The sequence below is a fragment of the Meleagris gallopavo genome, chromosome 11, assembly GCF_000146605.3.
Source record: "Meleagris gallopavo isolate NT-WF06-2002-E0010 breed Aviagen turkey brand Nicholas breeding stock chromosome 11, Turkey_5.1, whole genome shotgun sequence".
Classification (NCBI taxonomy): Eukaryota; Metazoa; Chordata; class Aves; order Galliformes; family Phasianidae; genus Meleagris; species Meleagris gallopavo.
In genome coordinates, this window is record NC_015021.2 from 10,415,023 (window position 1) to 10,432,539 (window position 17,517).

The window sequence follows — 17,517 nt, forward strand, 5'->3', positions numbered from 1 at the left end:
TTTTTTTTTTTAATTCATCTTTTAATATCTGGTGAGACCGCGCGAGCAAGAGGCCTTCATGAGTTTTGAATGACAGGTTAAAGGGCTCCAATAAAGATTAGATGGTCCACTATCTACCAAGGAAATTGCATCAAAGTGGTTACTCCTGCTTGCTCCTATTAATTTCCTCTCTGTAGCTGCTAGGAGATGCCTCATATCCTGATGCTGCAGGCAGGGGCTAAGAGGCACTTTCCATTATCTCAATCATCGTCGTGTTTATGAGACACTTAGTGTGGCTCTGTTGTGCTTTGCGAGTGACAGCAGCCTGGTGCCACCAACATGTGGGCTGGGTGGGGGTTACCCAGGCTTGGTGCTGAGCTGTTACCTCTGGGAACCAAAGTACGGATGTTCCCTGCGACAGCACTGGGTTTCATTGGGTTTTCAAATTGTGCCAGGGCAGGCTCAGGTTGGATATTAGGAAAAATCTCTTCTCAGAGTGAGCAGTGAGGCACTGCACAGCTGCACAGGGAGGTGGTGGGGTCACCATCCCTGGAGGTGTTCGGAGCTGTGGAGATGTGGCACTGAGGGATGTGGGCATGGTGGGGTGGGCTGGGTTGGACTTGGGGATCTTAGGGGGATCTTTTCCAGCCTAAACGACTCTGATTCATGTGTGTACTTTTTGTGGTTGTTAAGGATAGAGGTGCACCCATTCACCAACACCCTGAAAGCCACCCTGCTGATGGGGTGGGACAGGGGATCCCATTTTGCTACTCTGTCTTCAAAGCGATGAGATGGCCGATTAACAAAGCCTCCTCCCATCAGCTATAAAGGTGATGGGAGAAGGCTGGGGGTACCCTGACACATCCAGCACAACCAACATCTCTCTCTTCTCTCTGCAGCCTGCCCAGCTGGGACATTCAAAGCCAGTCAGGGTGCAGGGCTGTGTGCCCCGTGTCCCCCCAACAGCCGCTCCAGTGCTGAGGCCTCACCGCTCTGCGCCTGTCGCAATGGCTACTTTCGGGCTGACCTGGACCCACCGACAGCTGCCTGCACCAGTGAGTATCAGGGGAGCTCAGACCTGCTCCTGCTGTGTAATTTGGAATAGGGAGAGGGGTTCTGTGTGGCCATGCTGCTGTCTGTGGGCTGTGTGAGGCGGCAGCATGGGCCTCGAGCCTCAGTTTTGGTGAGGAGGGAGTAAGGAAGGAAGAAAAGAATGCAACTCTTTGCAGACTGGTGGGAGTGTGAGTGCTGGCCTCGGTGCCTCCAAACTGCCCCAAAAAATCACCATGGAATAATGAGTGCACCGAGTTAGAGGCATTAACATGAGGTCCTTATGGAACAGGCTCAGCAGAGATGCTCTCTCTCCATGTGGTTTGCAGAACCACGAGCTGCTGGGGGTGCCAACCATCTCCTCCTCTGCTGTGGGCATGTATCCCTTGTGCCATGGGAGACTCAAAGCATGGAGCTTGATGGTGATAGTGCTGTCCCCTCACCTTGTGGCTGCCTGGCCAGCTGGGTGCCTGTGGAGGTGGTTCAGAAGCTGAGGAGTTCTCATCTGCGTCCCCCTTATTACAGTCTTTAAAGTGTGTGGTTGGGACTTCCTGTGCCGTATCTGATAGAAGATCTGCTGGAGATGGGCTTTGCGCAGAATCACAGAATGGCCAGGGTTGGAAAGGACCTCGAGGGTCTTGAATCTCCAACCCCCCTGCCACATGCAGGCCACCAACCTCCCCATTTAATGCTAGAGCAGGCTGCTCAGGACCCCATCCAATCTGGCCTTGAACACCTCCAGGGATGGACGGGGCATCCACAGCCTCTCTGGGCAGCTGTTCCAGCACCTCACCACTCTCTCTGTAAAGAACATACCATTTGGAAACTCCCTTTTTTTGAAGGTGTTGGGATGCTTCCCACGTTGACTGCACATTATTCTCCGTGTGCACCCAGTGGTGCTTGGTGCTGTGCTTCAGACTCAGTGTGTGTCAGTGCCTCTGTGCTGAGCTGGAACTGTGTGTGTTGCGGCTTGGGCTGGAGGAGCAGCAGTTGGCAGGCAGAACTGCATCTGAACCGGTGTCTGCATTGTACCTCATTATGCTGTTGATTTACAGGGTTGCTATGCAAAAGGATTACAGTATTAAAAAATAATCCATTTGCTCATTTTTATTTCTTCTTGTTGAAGCTTAATTTTCAAACGGGCTAATTTGAGGTGCCAGCTGTTCTCTGTCAAAGTTATTCTGTGTCATGGGAACAAACCCTGCTCCATATTCATTTAGTGTATTAGCTGAGCACTATAGGGAAGTCCTCATGGTAAAGCAGTGCCATGACCTCGATCTGGGCAGCTCCAGCCAGAAACTCCTCCAGTGTATCTTTTCTTTTTCCAAGATCCTTTAGAGTTCAAAACTTGAGAGCTGGAGCCTGCTGCCTGCATTGGCACTGCAGGACTGGGTGAGCATTCTTGGCTGGTGTAAAAAGGCTTTTTCTCTCTTTTTCATTTATTTATTAAGGGTCAGAGTATGAGGGCATTGCCTGTCCCTTCCGATAATCAGGGGAAAGCTGTGCTTAAGGACGTGCAGAACTCACTTCTCCTTTTCTTGCTGCTTTCCCCTCTAATCCTCTTATCAGAGCTGGTTTCAGGTACATCTCCCACTACATTTCCAGCAGCCTTCCTCATGGTGAGGAGGGGAGCACGGCCCCGTTGTAGATGGTGGCTCTGTCCCAAGTGATGCTGTGCAGCAGCACCTCAAATTCAGCACAGCCCTGTGGATGAGGATGCTGCACTACTGATCCTCCACAACAAGCACGCTTACTCTGCTGGAGGGAAGAGGAACTAACTGGATAGGAATCTTCTGTTGGATTCAATTTTACTTATAAAGCCTCATTTTTTCTTGCTGTTTTAACACAATACATCTGCTGTATCCGTGGCAACAGATCAAGGCTCCTGAAGTGCCTGCCTCGATGTCGGTGAGGGAGAAGTGGGCAAGGACACCCCAGCAGGGCTCTGGGGTCCCCTGAGCTGCCTGGGGCCAGTGGCTGGAGCAGGGCAAATTTCCATTATCCTGAGTGCTTGCAGCTCATTGCCTTCATCCCAGGGAGTGATTGCTTTGCGTCACTGCACTCCCTGATGCAGGAGACTCCCTGGGACATCGGTCCTTCAGCAATCTTTCCTCCAGGATCAGCTCCTTCATTGTTTTTATTGCTCAGCTCTGAATTCTTCCTAATGTAGAGAAGTCCTTTCTTCTTCCTTGGAAGTGTAGTGCTCACATGCAAGGCCCACTGGCATAAGGAATTAATTGCGGACAGCACTTGGGTTTTTGGAGAAGGGCTCATCCTAATGACACAGCTGTGCATTTGCTGTCTCTCCATGGTGTGGCTGGCTCCCTATCCATCCCAGCCCTGTTTTGCCTGCATATGGAATTGGTGCTGTATTTAATTCCCATCTTCTGGGCTCTTCCCTGCAGAGCAGCCCCAGGCACGTGCCCATTGCTCAGCAATGGTCAAACTGTCAGTGTGCTGTTAATGCTGTGTCAACTGAAAGCAGGGCATGAGGAGGGCAGTGTGTGCAGTGCTGACTCAAGTCAAATGACTGTATGCATGTTGGTACATTAGCTAAACTCAGGGCTCTGAACAGTGAAGAATATGCGGCTGTGCCTTCTGTTTTGATAACGGGGATTTGAAAAGAGAACTGTAGAATCTGTAGAGTTGGAAGGGATCTTTAAAGGCTCCTGCAATGAACAGGGACATCCACAGCTCGAGGTTGCTCAGAGCCTGGTTCAGCCTGGTCTTGAAAGTCTCCATAGATGGGGCTTCCACTGCATATCTGGACAACCTGTTCCTGTGCCTCACTGTAAAAAGGCTTTTTCCTTAAATCCAACCTAAATCTATGTTTTTTAAGTTTGAAACTGTTTTCCCTTGTCCTATCATAGCAGACCCTGATAGAGAGTCTGTCCCCTTTCTAGCTCGTGTCCAGCTGCCATCCACCAGTGCCTTGAAGTCCTTTTTGGCAGGGCTGTGCTCTATCCTTTTATCCCCAAGTTTGTATTGATAGTGGGTGCTGCCATGACCCAGGTGCAGACCTTGCACTTGGATTTGTTTGAACCTCATGAGGTTCTCCTGGGCCACTGCTCAACCTGCCTAGGTCCTTCTGCACGGCATCCCATCCCTTGGGCACGTTGACTACATCTCACAGCTTGGGATTTCAAGATTGCCAAAAATAAATAATCAGTTTACATTTGTGAGACCATTTTCAGTTGATATAAATACATGACCTGCACATTTTCAAATGGACTATATAGATCTGCAGCCAAATATTCAACTCAGAAGTCTGATGGTGTCTCCTTATTGGACTTTTGTAATTCCTATCTTAGCAGAGAAGAATACCCTTTGCTTCACAATCGTGCCTTATTCATATCATTGCTTTTTGGCAGTACGCACGTGTGAACAATTATTGTCAAGGATGAAGTACAGAAAGAGTAAAATTTCATCCAAAATCTCTGAACACTTGGAGAGCTCATTAAGAACTGCAGCTACTGCCATTGAATCAAGCTGGTGTGTTAGTTTCACAAAGAGAAGGTCATATATGCCACTAGTGTCATGGTTTCAAGCATGACAGGGTGGTAAGAAGGGGGAGAAGGCCTCGCTGGCCCCGTTTACCCGCCTGTCCCCTTTTTGGGAAGAAGAAAAACAGAAACGACCCAATTAAGATAAGGAGGGATAATAAATTTACTACAGATGGTAAAAGAATGTAAGATAGTAGTATTAAAAAGGAGTTAGAGGTAATAAATCAACCAAATGGGAAACAGAAGAGAGATGTTCTCCCCCATCACTGTGCTGTTCTACCTCTTTAACCCAGAATTGGGATTGATGTGGGAAGTACTGGAGGCTTCTGGGGGCTGTCGTTTCCCAGTGTATCATCTTCTTGGAGCGCAGCATGCAGGCTCTTGTTCATCACTAGCAAAAACGCCTAACTAATGGTGGTGACTATGTTGAAAAATAGCGTTTTGTAGCTGATAATTTGCTCTATCAGTAGTGTTATTGTGCTCTTTGTATCTGTAGTCATTTCCATGGAAATAAATAGGAGGCATTACTTTCAGAGTGATTCATGTTTTTGCAGCTCAAGATGATTTCTGTTCACTAAATGTGACCCAAGCAAGCAAAAAGGTTGGGTACCCATGCTCTGGAGCAGCCATGCCAGCTCCTGGCTTGGAATTTCTCATGGCTTTGGTCAATGGACTCTTGTCTGACATCCCACCCAATGCCGTGGCTAAATTCCTGCATTCTCGACCTGAAATACTTGACCACTTTCCATTTAGGACTTACTTTGGTCCATCATTCCTCTGGTTTTGTCTTCTTGCTAGGCAGTGTTTCTCGTGGTAATCTGCTTGAGATAAGCTTCTGGGGGTACCCTATAAATCCTTGAGCCATCTTAGCATTGTCTGATGGTTGAAATGGATCCAAATTCACAGCATGCTGTGTGGGTTCTTTTAGGGAAGAAACAAGTACATGGAGAATGAAAAGTTTGGGGAGCCCCAGTCTGAACCCCAAGCCCCTTCCTTCTGCTGGAGGCGTGGTTGGTTGGAGAAAGGTGGAGACTGAGATGAGGTTGGGGTTAGGTTTGGTGATTGGTGGAGATGAGGATGGGAAAGTCTGCACCGTGTCCAAAGATGTGGAGGTGACGTCCCTCCTGAGTCAGGAGGTGGTGGGTAGGTGGCAGATGGAGCTTGGGGTGTCTTCTTTAGGGCTGAAGTGCTCCTGGGCTCCTGCCCTGCCCTACAGCACACAGCATTTGGCACAAGGATCCGATTCAACCCTTCTCCTTCCCTGTAGGCGTCCCCTCCGGTCCACGCAACGTCATCTCCATTGTCAACGAGACCTCCATCATCCTGGAGTGGAACCCACCGCGGGAGACGGGAGGCCGGGATGATGTCACTTACAACATCGTCTGCAAGAAGTGCCGGGCGGACCGGCGTGCCTGCTCCCGCTGTGACGACAACGTGGACTTTGTGCCCCGACAGCTGGGGCTGACAGAGACCCGTGTCTTCATCAGCAGCCTCTGGGCACACACGCCCTACACCTTTGAGATCCAGGCGGTCAACGGGGTTTCCAACAAGAGCCCCTTCCCACCCCAGCATGTCTCTGTGAACATCACCACCAACCAAGCTGGTGAGTCCCAGGGTGGCGTGTGGGATCCTGGGATTGATACCTGGCTTTCATCCCCGCTAGATTTATGGGGGATGAAGTAGCCTCGCCTCTCCTCGTGGCAGAGGACTGGCTGCGTGAGGAGTGTGGCAGGCAGAGGGGTTGGGAATCTGTTTGCATGGGGAATAGACAGGGGATGGTAATTGCTGTGCTGTGCTGAGTGCATAACAGGCAACCTTTGTTAACCTGCTCCCTCAGGAATGCAGGAGACAGAAACCTGGCGTAAATATTTTAGTACCCCAGCTTCTGGGAATACCAGTGCTGTCAGGCTCTCGCGTTATGTTTGCACCTGGCTGTCATTTTTGTTTCCTTAGCCACGTGCTAAGGAAAAACCCAGCCTAGTCAAACCCGCTGCTGACACCAAGAGTGTTTGTTCTGAGGAGGGTTTTGGGGCTGTGTTTTTGCTGCCCTTGTTACTTCATCCCTGTATGTACCCATGCTTCCACAAACACCTCTCCCATTGCTCCACCTGTGCTTCCCTGCTGCTGTCTTTACTCGTTCTGGCTCTGCAGTGGGTTTTTCCCTATCAGGGCTTCCCGCACAGCATCATCCCCACTAGGCAGGCAGGAGCACGGGGGGCTGCGAATGCAGCAGTTAACAGCACAGCAATCAAGCTAAGTGTTTAATTTCAGAAATAGTGAGTGTCTTGAAGCAGATATGGAGAGATTAAAAAAAAAAAAAAAGAAAAAGAGAAAAGATTAAACATGCTGAGTACACAAAGACAGTGCTGGACTATTGACATCTCCTGCGGCACAAGGCGGGTGTGCAGTTTGGTCTTATGTGCCGAGCAGGACAAGATGATTTCCCTGCCCAGTGCTTTCTTCCCACCTTTGTCCCAGGCATGGGGAGAATGATGGTGATGAGGAGGGCAGAGAAGCTGGGACACGATGCTGGCCCTGTCTGGGTCTCCCTGGCACAACTGCAGCTGCATAGTGACTTGGGTGCCTTTTTAGAGGCTTTCAGTAGGAATAGGGGCAGGATTGTTCCAAATCTCATATGGAACTTGGAAGGCAAAATTCCTGGGGTGGTTTGATGCTGTGCTGCTTGGGTTTTGGAAATATTTCTCCTCGGAGCTCTGCTTGTCCCCAGGCAGCCTCCCCTTGCTGTGCTGCGGGAGATGTTGTCGAGTGCCCAGACTACAGAGTGAGCTCAGGGAGAAAGAGCACTGAGGATTTCCAGATCCCTAATTAAAAAGAGTAATTGCTTTAAGTAGCAGAAGTCCCCTGCCAACTCGTCACTCGGGCTCTGCATCAGCCATTGCAGTGCTGTCTCCCCACTGCCACGGCGGGGCCTCATCTCACGGAGCGAACAGCTGCTGGCGTGGCATGAGGTTCTGCCCTCCCTGGAACTGCCCTCGGCGTTCATTCCTCCCTCTCGCTTCCTCGGCAGCACCCTCCACTGTCCCCATCATGCACCAGGTGAGTGCCACCATGAGGAGCATCACGCTGTCCTGGCCACAGCCGGAGCAGCCCAATGGCATCATCCTAGACTACGAACTGCGCTATTACGAGAAGCTGAGCCGCATCTGCACGCCTGACGTCAGCGGCGCTGTGGGCTCCAGACCGGCAGCGGTAAGCTTGGGGGAACCCCACGATGATGGATGGTGGGCACAGGGTAGGCTACAGCATTGCTGCAACCTTCCTGAAATGTGTATCTGCAGGACCACAACGAGTACAATTCCTCCATGGCCCGCAGTCAGACCAACACGGCCCGGCTGGAGGGGCTGCGCCCCGGCATGGTGTACGTGGTGCAAGTGAGAGCGAGGACGGTGGCTGGCTATGGGAAGTACAGTGGGAAGATGTGCTTCCAGACACTGACTGATGGTGAGTGGGCAGCTGGGGTGTGCAGGGGGAGGAGAACACATTCCCAGCCACAGCTTTGGGCTTTAATTGGATTAAACGAACTTGCCTCTGCAAAATTCTCCCCGGGCGGGCAGTGTGACAAAAGCCAGGTGATTTAAAGGGATGTCTTCTTAACCACCAGCTGGAGGAGTATGCTGCTGTAAATCTCTTAGCTCTGTTTGCTCCCCTGCTATTTAGCTGTGGTTTTGTCTTTCCTGCATCCCTCCACGGTGATGGAGCTGTGTCCTGGTCTCCTCCCTGTCCTCCTTTCTCCAGGCGTTTGAGGCATCCCTCCCGTAAATCACTGCTGCCAGCCCTTTCATCAGCTTTATTGCTCTTCTCTGAATAACACTAATAAAAGATGCAGAGAGCACAGGCACGTGGAAAAAAGCTGTTCCTCCTCCTGCCCTGGATCACCATCTGCACGCGAGGTGCTGGCCCCAGAAGGACCTGAAGCTCTTCTGAGATGTTGGGAGCCACAACTGAGCCTTCCAGTACAAACCCAGAAGGTTCAGACCCATCTCACTTGGGATGCCTCACTCCAGGGTGGTACAGTGGAGGGGCACAACCTTCATGGTGTCTTCTGACCCCCTCACCAGCATCGTGCTATCATTCCTCTGGCCCCAGCCCCTCCCAGTGTATGGCCACTCAGAAATAAGAAGTCCCTTTAAGCACCAATTATTCATGGGATAACTTTTTATCACTGACAGCCCTGGGACAAATCCAGCAGTCAGTGAGTGCAGCAAGACAATTTCAATGGCCCTTCTGCTTCTCCAGATGCTGAAGTCCCTGCAAAACCCCTTTTCTGCCACTGCCGGCTTGGTTTGGGCTCCAGTTTGGCAATGCTGTGGGTCCAAGCCCTCTGCTGCTGGTTTCCTAAAGCTTTGCTTCTGCTTCACCATCCTCTGCAGGCTGATGAATGGCCATAGCTAGGACTGCAAAAGCACTGTGGTGTTGGCTGTGGGTCCCCAAAGAGCCTTGAAGGATTCTGGCTTAGAGGTCAGGCTGCTACAAATGATGGTTTAATATTATTAACACAGATAAAGATCCCCTGTGTTCATCACGTTGCGATCATGAGAAGCGTGTCCCACTGTATCCGGGTGGATGAGATGTGCTGCTGCCAGACCCGCAAAGCACTCTGTGGTGGAAAGGAGTCTTTGCAGGCACCCAACAACCCAGCCCCTATCTCCATCCCAGCATCTGTCTCCCAAATCTCCTGGTTTTCCTGATGTGGGGCCAGGTGGCAGCCAGCGGCAGGTGCCTGGAGAGCAGGGCATGCAATGGGCAAGCTTCTGCAAGTGGGGAGAGGGAAAGCCCATGGGGGGAATGAGATGGCGCTGACCCTTCAGCATCCAAAATTAGAGAAGCAAGAAGAAAACCCCTGCCTCAGATAAGCAATTAATTGAAATTTAGTAAGAATCAATACTGGAGGTTATTAAATAATAATTGTTAGAGGAGAATTTCTCTGGATTTGAGTAGTGTGCAAGGGAGAAATTCAGCTGTTAGTAATTAACTGCAGAGCAGAAAAATGCAGATAAAAGAGTGCTAAATACTTCCTTTTGAAGTGAATGTTCTTTTAACCCTTGCCTGTGGCTCCTGACACAACTAACAGGACAGCTGTCAGCTGGTTAAGTATTACTCCACGGACCTAAGAGCAAAAATGTCAAAGCTTGTCATTGTGCACGGGAAGCAATCTTAATGTGGCCTGAAGTTAGGTACAAAAATGAAATAAAAACGGCCTTCTGTTGAAGGAGGTTTGCAGCAAAATCAGATGCTCTCAGATGTGCCTCTTCTCCCGCGGGTCTCTTTGCCTACTTTCCTGGAACATTTAGGAGCCCTGTGAGACTCCATGAGTTAATTCTTAGGACCTTCTCTTCCATATTTTCAGCCTAATGCGTGTGTGAGCTCAGCACAGTGGTCCCTTGCCGTGTGCTCTCCTTGCTGACTGCCCTTGCTGTGAAGCATTCCCCACGGGCCCATTTTGGGAGCTCTGCCCCATTTCTGGGGGCTGCTTGGGAGGCCTCATTGCATCCTTTTCCTTCTGCAGATGACTACAAGTCTGAGCTGAGGGAGCAGCTGCCATTGATTGCGGGGTCTGCAGCGGCCGGCGTGGTCTTCATCGTCTCACTGGTGGCCATTTCCATAGTCTGCAGCAGGTGGGAATGTGAGAGAGGTTTGGGGTGGGAAGGGAATGATGGGGAACGTGCTTGGGCTGCTCAGCACGGCACAGGTGGAGGCACTGATGTGTGGGCTGCTCCGTGGGGAGCAGAGATGCTCATGGAGGTATCTGCTCTGTCCTCCTAGGAAGCGAGCGTACAGCAAGGAGGCGGTGTACAGCGATAAGCTGCAGCACTACAGCACTGGGAGAGGTGAGCAGGGAGAAAATGGGCACGGAGGGGGGTTGGGGGGCTTTGTGTTGGTGGGGAGAGAGAAGAGCAGAAGGGGGCAAAATGATGATAAAGGAGCAGAGCAATAGCTCCAGGTGTTACCCAGCCCTGGCAAGCGTTGCAAGCACCAGTAAACTCCATTTACATCCTTCTGGAGAAGCCTTCCAGGTGCTTCTGCCTCCTTTTGGAGGACTCAGTGTATGGGGTAAGTGGGATTAGGTGATTAGAAATAAATTTGCTAGCCAGGTCTGTGGGCAGACTGCAGCAATGTGCTTGTGTAGGGATAGAGTTCAAGTTCTTTTCTTGCATTTTTAGCTATTTCCTTGCTGGCAGCAGTGAATCTGTGTTGCTTTGGTGGGATTTTGCTGCATGCATGAGAGGAAATCTTCAACTTTAGGATGGGTCCTGCCAAAACAAAGCCCACACAGATGCCTGTACACTGGGATCCAGCCTGAGAGAAAGCAGAGCAGCAAGCATAGGAGGCTGGGGCTGACTTGGGGTTGATGTTTGGGCTAGATGATCTCAGTGGTCTTTTCCAACCTTAATGATTCTATAGGGCTGGCAGTTCCCTGCTGAACTCACAAAGCAGCCAGCCTGGCAAAATCAGATAGGGAAAGGAAGGATTCAGGGGGTTCAAAACCAGGTAGAAAAATGTGAAACGGATCTTGGTATTTCATTTTTAAAGCCAGGCAATGGCAGCACAGCAAATTTCTGTCAAGGTTAGCAAGCCTCCAGGCGTATGGTTGTTACATGCGTTGGAGCAAAACAGGTGGGAAATTTGTGGTGGGCGACTAATGGGGAGCTGAGGGCAGCAGCTGGAACAAACAGCCTGCTCAGTTAATGGCATGGCAATTAGAGCATCTCTGTTGGCTCCGTGTGGATCGCCCAAAGGGCATCCGTGCTGGGACTGCTGACCTGAGATTTCGAGGTGGTGAGAAGTGGGCTGCCATTTCCGTGTCTCATCCCTGTGGGCCATCAGCAGGGATGCATGTGTACATGCCAAAGGTGCTCTGTCCTTTGATCTTGGGGTGTTCTGCTGGCTGAGGTCTGTACAGGGTGCCAGTGAGTGAGTGGAGGTGCCTGAATCCCTCTCGTTCAGATGGGATAGGGACATGAGTACCTCTGGGGGATTTGGAGTGGGAGCTGAAATCTGGCAATTGCTGAGCCCAGGGCGCATCAGTGGGTGTTTAAAAGCCAGCTTCTATTGGCAGCAGGCAAGAAATTTTGGTGTTATTTTCTCCTTTATTTATTCAATTTTTTGATCAGTGAGTCAGTCTTGGTTACGATCCTGTAAATCCCTTTGTAATCCTGGCTGGAGCATCAGCTGCTCTTGTAAAAAAATTTATGGGGCAGTTAAAGTGTTCGAGACAGAGCCGTAAAGGGATTTATGAACTGGGAGATGCACAGATGGCTTCATTGCAGTCCTCGTCCCTGGCCCTGGAGGCGCAGATCTCCTGCCCCAAATGCCCCTGATACTGAGCAGGCAGTGCTGCGAGCAGCGTGTTCTTTGTTTTAGCAATACCCCACTCCCCCAGGATGACCTTGAGGACCAAATGTCCCCCATGCTGACATGTTTTTAGGGTTAAGATTTACCATTTCCATCCCCTGCCCTTCCTGGCTTGCCACTGGGGTGAGGGGCAGAGCCTGCATCCTCCTGCACTGTCTGATTCCTGCTGCTGCTGCCCAGCAGGGGTGGGTGAAAAGAGGCCAGCAAAGCCTCAGTTTATGGCTCCACACAGGTTTTTGATTATAATTGCTGCACTCTGTCAATTTAGTGGCAGCCACAAAACTATCAGAGCCATTTTTGGGTAAATAAATATTTCTTAAATAATGCATACAGCCTCATAAACTTGCCACTTCCCTTCCCATAAAACCCGCTAATTGTAGTTCTGGTCTGGAAGCGTCCCCCTGGATGCTCACCAGCAGCTCCTGCCCACCTCGTCACCCCTCTGGGGTCCCCTCCTCTCACCTTGGTGGAGGGGTCAGGAGAGGACAACTGTGGGATGCGGAGGTGTGACAAGGTAAATAGCAGCTGATTTAATGGACATGGGGATGAGAGAGCAGGAAGGTCTTTTGGTTCTTGGCTGTGGCACAATGACTCTTGATTTTCTCTTCCTTTTGATGCCTCTCCTGTGTTTCTCACCACAAGGGTCCCCAGGAATGAAGATTTACATTGACCCCTTCACTTATGAGGACCCCAATGAGGCAGTGCGTGAGTTCGCCAAGGAGATTGACGTCTCCTTTGTGAAGATTGAAGAGGTCATTGGAGCAGGTGGGTCCCCGCTGCCATGTCTCTGCCCTTTCCACCCTCCTAGGTGGGCACTTTGTCATGTATAAAGGAGAGTTTTGAAGAAGGTGGGAGTTCACCTGTCCCTTCCACTCCTCAGGAGTTTGGGGGGTGGTGAGCAATTGCTTGTGCATCGCTTCTTATATACATTCGTATATAGTCATAACTATTAACCTTTTCTCTATCTTAGTAAATAGTTTTGTCTCAACCCATGAGTTCTACTTTTGTTTTTTTTTTTTTTAATCAATCCTCTTCTCCTATCACCCTGAAGGGTGGAGGAGAGAGCAAATGACTGAGTAGTGCTGAGCACCTGCCGGGTTTTTCCTTGGGGTGCACGTGTGAATCTTCCCTGTGAAATGCAAAGTTCTCAAGGGTTATCAGGCTTTTGGTGGATTAGGGAACATGAGGTTGGTTTCTGCTCTCAAAGCTTCTCTACGGTTGGGAAGACTCTAATGTATTCGCTGGGCAGCTGTGGGATTTCCTGGTTTACTTCCGTGAGATTACAAGAAAAAAACAGATCTCATTCTAGTCTGTGCCATATTCCCATACATATGTATGGGAACACACGCATACATGTGTCTGTATATCATCTGTGGTGCCTTTATTGCAGTTTTTAAATAACTGTGTCATGCTCATAGAAGGGAAAGTGTGAAGGTGGGGGGAAGCTGCAAAGAAGCAGTGAGCTGTTTCAGTCAGGATCAACTTCGGCAGCGTATCGGCTGCCTTTTGCTGCTCATCAAGGCAAAGCAACTCTAAGCCTGGCTTAATTGTAATCCTTCCACAGAAAATTTTCACCTTGGTGAAGGAAAAGCTCTCCCAGTGGAAATAAGAGGAAGCTTTTTCTGTGTTCTAAATCAGAGCACAGCGATGAAAACAGCCCAATTATTTTCCCTTCCTAGATAAGTTATGTGCAAAGAGATGGCTGTGGCTGTCAGTGCGCTCACATCTTGCACTTGATGTGGTCCTTAAAAGTTGGTGCTTTTGCTGTACAATTTTTCTGGGAGGGATTCCCAAGAGCAGCTCCTGGCTCTGGCAATGGGCTCTGCCAGCCTGGAGGAGGCTGTAAGCCCAGCTATGTCCTCCGCATCTTTCAAAGAGTATGGAGGTTTGTAGAAGGGAGCGCCAATGGGTGCCAACTGGCTGATGCTTCTCAGCCGACTGGATTGGATGACCAGCTGCTGTTGTTCTATGCAGATTTGTATAGGGATGGTAATGTGTGGTCTTGCTCTTGCAGGGGAGTTTGGAGAGGTGTACAAAGGCCGCCTGAAGTTGCCTGGCAAGCGGGAGATCTACGTGGCCATCAAAACACTGAAGGCTGGCTACTCAGAGAAGCAGCGTCGGGATTTCCTGAGCGAAGCCAGCATCATGGGGCAGTTTGACCACCCCAACATCATCCGGCTGGAAGGGGTGGTGACCAAGAGCCGACCAGTCATGATTATCACAGAGTTCATGGAGAATGGGGCCCTGGACTCGTTCCTGCGGGTGAGGCAAAGTGGACTATCGTTTGGCTGCAGGGTTTGGGAGCCAGGCCTCCATGATCCTCACATGTGCTCTTTCCGCTCACAGCAAAATGACGGGCAGTTCACGGTGATCCAGCTGGTGGGGATGCTCAGAGGGATTGCTGCTGGGATGAAGTACCTGGCAGAGATGAACTATGTCCACAGGGATCTGGCGGCCAGGAACATTCTTGTCAACAGCAACCTGGTGTGCAAAGTGTCAGACTTTGGCCTCTCACGCTACCTGCAGGACGACACGTCTGATCCCACCTACACCAGTTCCTTGGTATGTACCTCGCCTCCCACAGTGGCAAATCTGTGAGCCTCCCGTTGAGTCCAGTTCACTAAAAATGGTAAAGATCTGCGCAGCATCACTTGTGCTGCACTGCACCTGCTGGCGGTGCTCAGAGAGGCAAGTCCTGCCCTCATCCACCCCTTACTTCCTCTTGCTGCTTTCCTTCCATCAGCGGGGAAGGATCTGCTGCTTTGCCGCTGCCTTGCTTGGGAAGTGGCCACTGACATTCCTTGCATCATCCTCTTTTCCATTCCTTCTCTCTCTCGAGTTTAATGTCTCCCTGCTCCCAAAGCACCTCTCTGCTCTATCCTGACCAACAAAGGGGATAGGTGGGACCAGGGATGCATCACTTAGGTACTGTATGCACCACATAAACCCCCTGGTGAGCTGTCATTGGTGTTATGGATGAGCAGATGAGAAGGCTTGTGAGCACCCTGCTGACCTGCTGGGCTCTCTAATTGATTAATCAGTTATTAAAAGAGCTAATAACCTTCCTAACGCTTTGTAAACATTTCATAACACAGCAGTACAACACATGGCAGGATCCTGCCTCGGGGGAGGCTGGAGGCAGTGCATCTACTACAGGCAGACACCAGGACAGCGAGGAGAGGCATAGGTTGGGTGCAAGAGTGTGCGTGTCCTACAAACTGCAAAGCAGTTGGTTGTGTTGCCAGGCTGTGCTCAGGTGTGTTTCAATGTAGTGTAGTTTGTGACAGGAACCCCGAGGAGATGAGGCAATTGGGATTTCATCAGATTGATGTAAATGGATCAAGAGAGTCATGCTACTGCTGGGGGAGCAAAGGGAGCTGCTGGGTTTCTGACTGGACTCTGGTCTACTCCCACTCCCTGCTCAGACCCATCTGGTGGCCTTTGAGTAGAATCACATCATGTTTTGTGTAAAGACCTTAGCAGTAACTGAGAAGAGGCCTGAAGTAGCCTTTTTCCACCTTCAGAGATAAAAAAGATTATCTCATCTGTGTTTTTATTTAATTTAGGCCATAATAGATCTCCTCGGCAGCTGGGAAATGATGCTGCGCCTGCGATTACATCACTCTGCCTCCCACAGCAGGTTTTTAGCTCTGGGGGAAAGGCAGGAAAAACAACCTAGCAGTTAATTTCTCCATTTATAGTTATTCAAATAAAATTTTTGCCATTCAGCCTTAAAGAGCAGCTGATGCTTCATTGGAAGGGCTAGGGAAAACAATAGTGTGCAATGATTTACAATGCAGCTCTGCCCTGGGGCACATACCATGTGTTTCTGTGCTTTTTCCCTCATCTTTTCACTTTCTGCTGTCATTTTGTGGAGCGCTGGTGACCGTGAAGCACTCTTTGCCTTGAGCAGGATGCACGTGTGGGCTGCAAAGGGTTGGGATGTTGTCACTTTCCCTGCTGGAACTGGGTGGAAGTGCCATTGTAGGGCCTTTCAGAGGCTGTTCCCAGCCAGCCCTTCCCTGCTGTCCCCCAGGAATTACAACATCAATCCACAGAGGTGTTTTGGGCATGGCTGTGACTCACCAGCTCCTGTTTTCTCAGGGTGGGAAGATCCCTGTGCGATGGACAGCACCGGAGGCGATTGCGTATCGCAAGTTCACGTCAGCCAGTGATGTCTGGAGCTATGGCATCGTCATGTGGGAGGTGATGTCGTTTGGGGAGAGGCCCTACTGGGACATGTCCAACCAGGACGTAAGTGTCGGGGGCTCGCTGCTCTGCCTTACTGGAAAACGATGAGGTTGAGGTGGAGCTGGAGCTGCTCCAGACCCCGCAGCCTCGGCGGCTCTCGGTTTCTGAGATGAAACAGGCTGGCGAGCGAGAGGGATGGCGGGAGGGAATCTGGGAAGAAAAGCCAGTGGGCTGGTAATTGGACTTCAGGAAGCTGCAGCGCCTTTGAAATGTTCAGAGGGTTTGCAAGCTGGGAAAGAGCTTTGGAAGTGCGACTGCCGCACTCCAACGCAATCCACCGAGATAATGAGCGGCAGCACTCTGCCGGGAGGAACTGCGGTGCGCAGAGCATCAGAGTGGAGATTAACCTCCTGCTGCAGCTCCTCCCGCTCATTTTGCTGGTGGCGGCGGGTTGGCAGCACTGTCCCCGTGCCATCGTGCTCCTCACGCACCGCTCCGTGCCCTGCAGGTCATCAATGCCATCGAGCAGGACTACCGGCTCCCGCCGCCCATGGACTGCCCGGCTGCTCTGCACCAGCTGATGCTGGACTGCTGGCAGAAGGACCGCAACACCCGGCCTCGCTTCGCCGAGATTGTCAACACCCTCGACAAGATGATCCGCAACCCGGCAAGCCTCAAAACTGTGGCTACCATCACCGCTGTGTGAGTCCCCGAGTGCGGTGCCGCGTCTGGCCTTCTGGTGGGGACTGGAATTCAGGGGTTGTGTCCTCACCTCAGTGCCTCTCTGTTCCCTTCCAGGCCTTCTCAGCCCCTCCTCGACCGCTCTATCCCTGATTTCACTGCCTTTACCTCAGTAGAAGACTGGCTGAGCGCCGTCAAGATGAGCCAGTATAGAGACAACTTCCTGAGCGCTGGATTCACCTCCCTCCAGCTGGTTGCCCAGATGACATCTGAGTAAGTCTGGTGTCACCGCGTAGGTGCTGGCTTGTGGGACCGGTCAGCACAGCTGTGTGTTGACATCCCTCTGTCTGTCTTGCAGAGACCTCTTGAGAATAGGAGTAACTCTGGCTGGGCACCAGAAGAAGATCCTGAACAGCATCCAGTCCATGCGCGTGCAGATGAGTCAGTCTCCGACCTCGATGGCGTGACGTCCCTCGCTCGACGGGGAGGGAACGGGGAGGGCAGGCAGCGGAGGTGGGAGGGAGGAACTGATGGGAGCCGTGGGGCCACAGCTGGAGAGGGGCAGCCACGGCCAGACCGCGGAGGACGTTCCTGGGACTCGCCTTGGCCTGGTGACTTCCATCCCTCACCAACAGAAGCACACTTACCGATGTCACGGGGGACAGCATATAAATAAGTATAAATATGTACAAATCATATATTTAAAAAAATGAAAAAAAACAAAAAAAAAAAACCAACA

General features: G+C 50.9%; 1 protein-coding gene across 1 annotated transcript; it reads left to right on the plus strand.

The window, feature by feature from the left end:
- Nucleotides 1-186: 186 nt before the first annotated feature.
- On the plus strand, nt 187-17,517 carry EPHB1 (EPH receptor B1). The gene is made up of 14 exons (XM_010716704.3): nt 187-210; nt 848-1,034; nt 5,800-6,135; nt 7,561-7,742; nt 7,832-7,994; nt 10,060-10,168; nt 10,317-10,381; nt 12,549-12,671; nt 13,921-14,168; nt 14,253-14,468; nt 16,011-16,160; nt 16,606-16,799; nt 16,896-17,051; nt 17,137-17,517. Exons 1-14 carry the CDS (start codon nt 187-189, stop codon nt 17,243-17,245), a joined length of 2,262 nt encoding a protein of 753 aa, XP_010715006.2. The 3' UTR covers nt 17,246-17,517.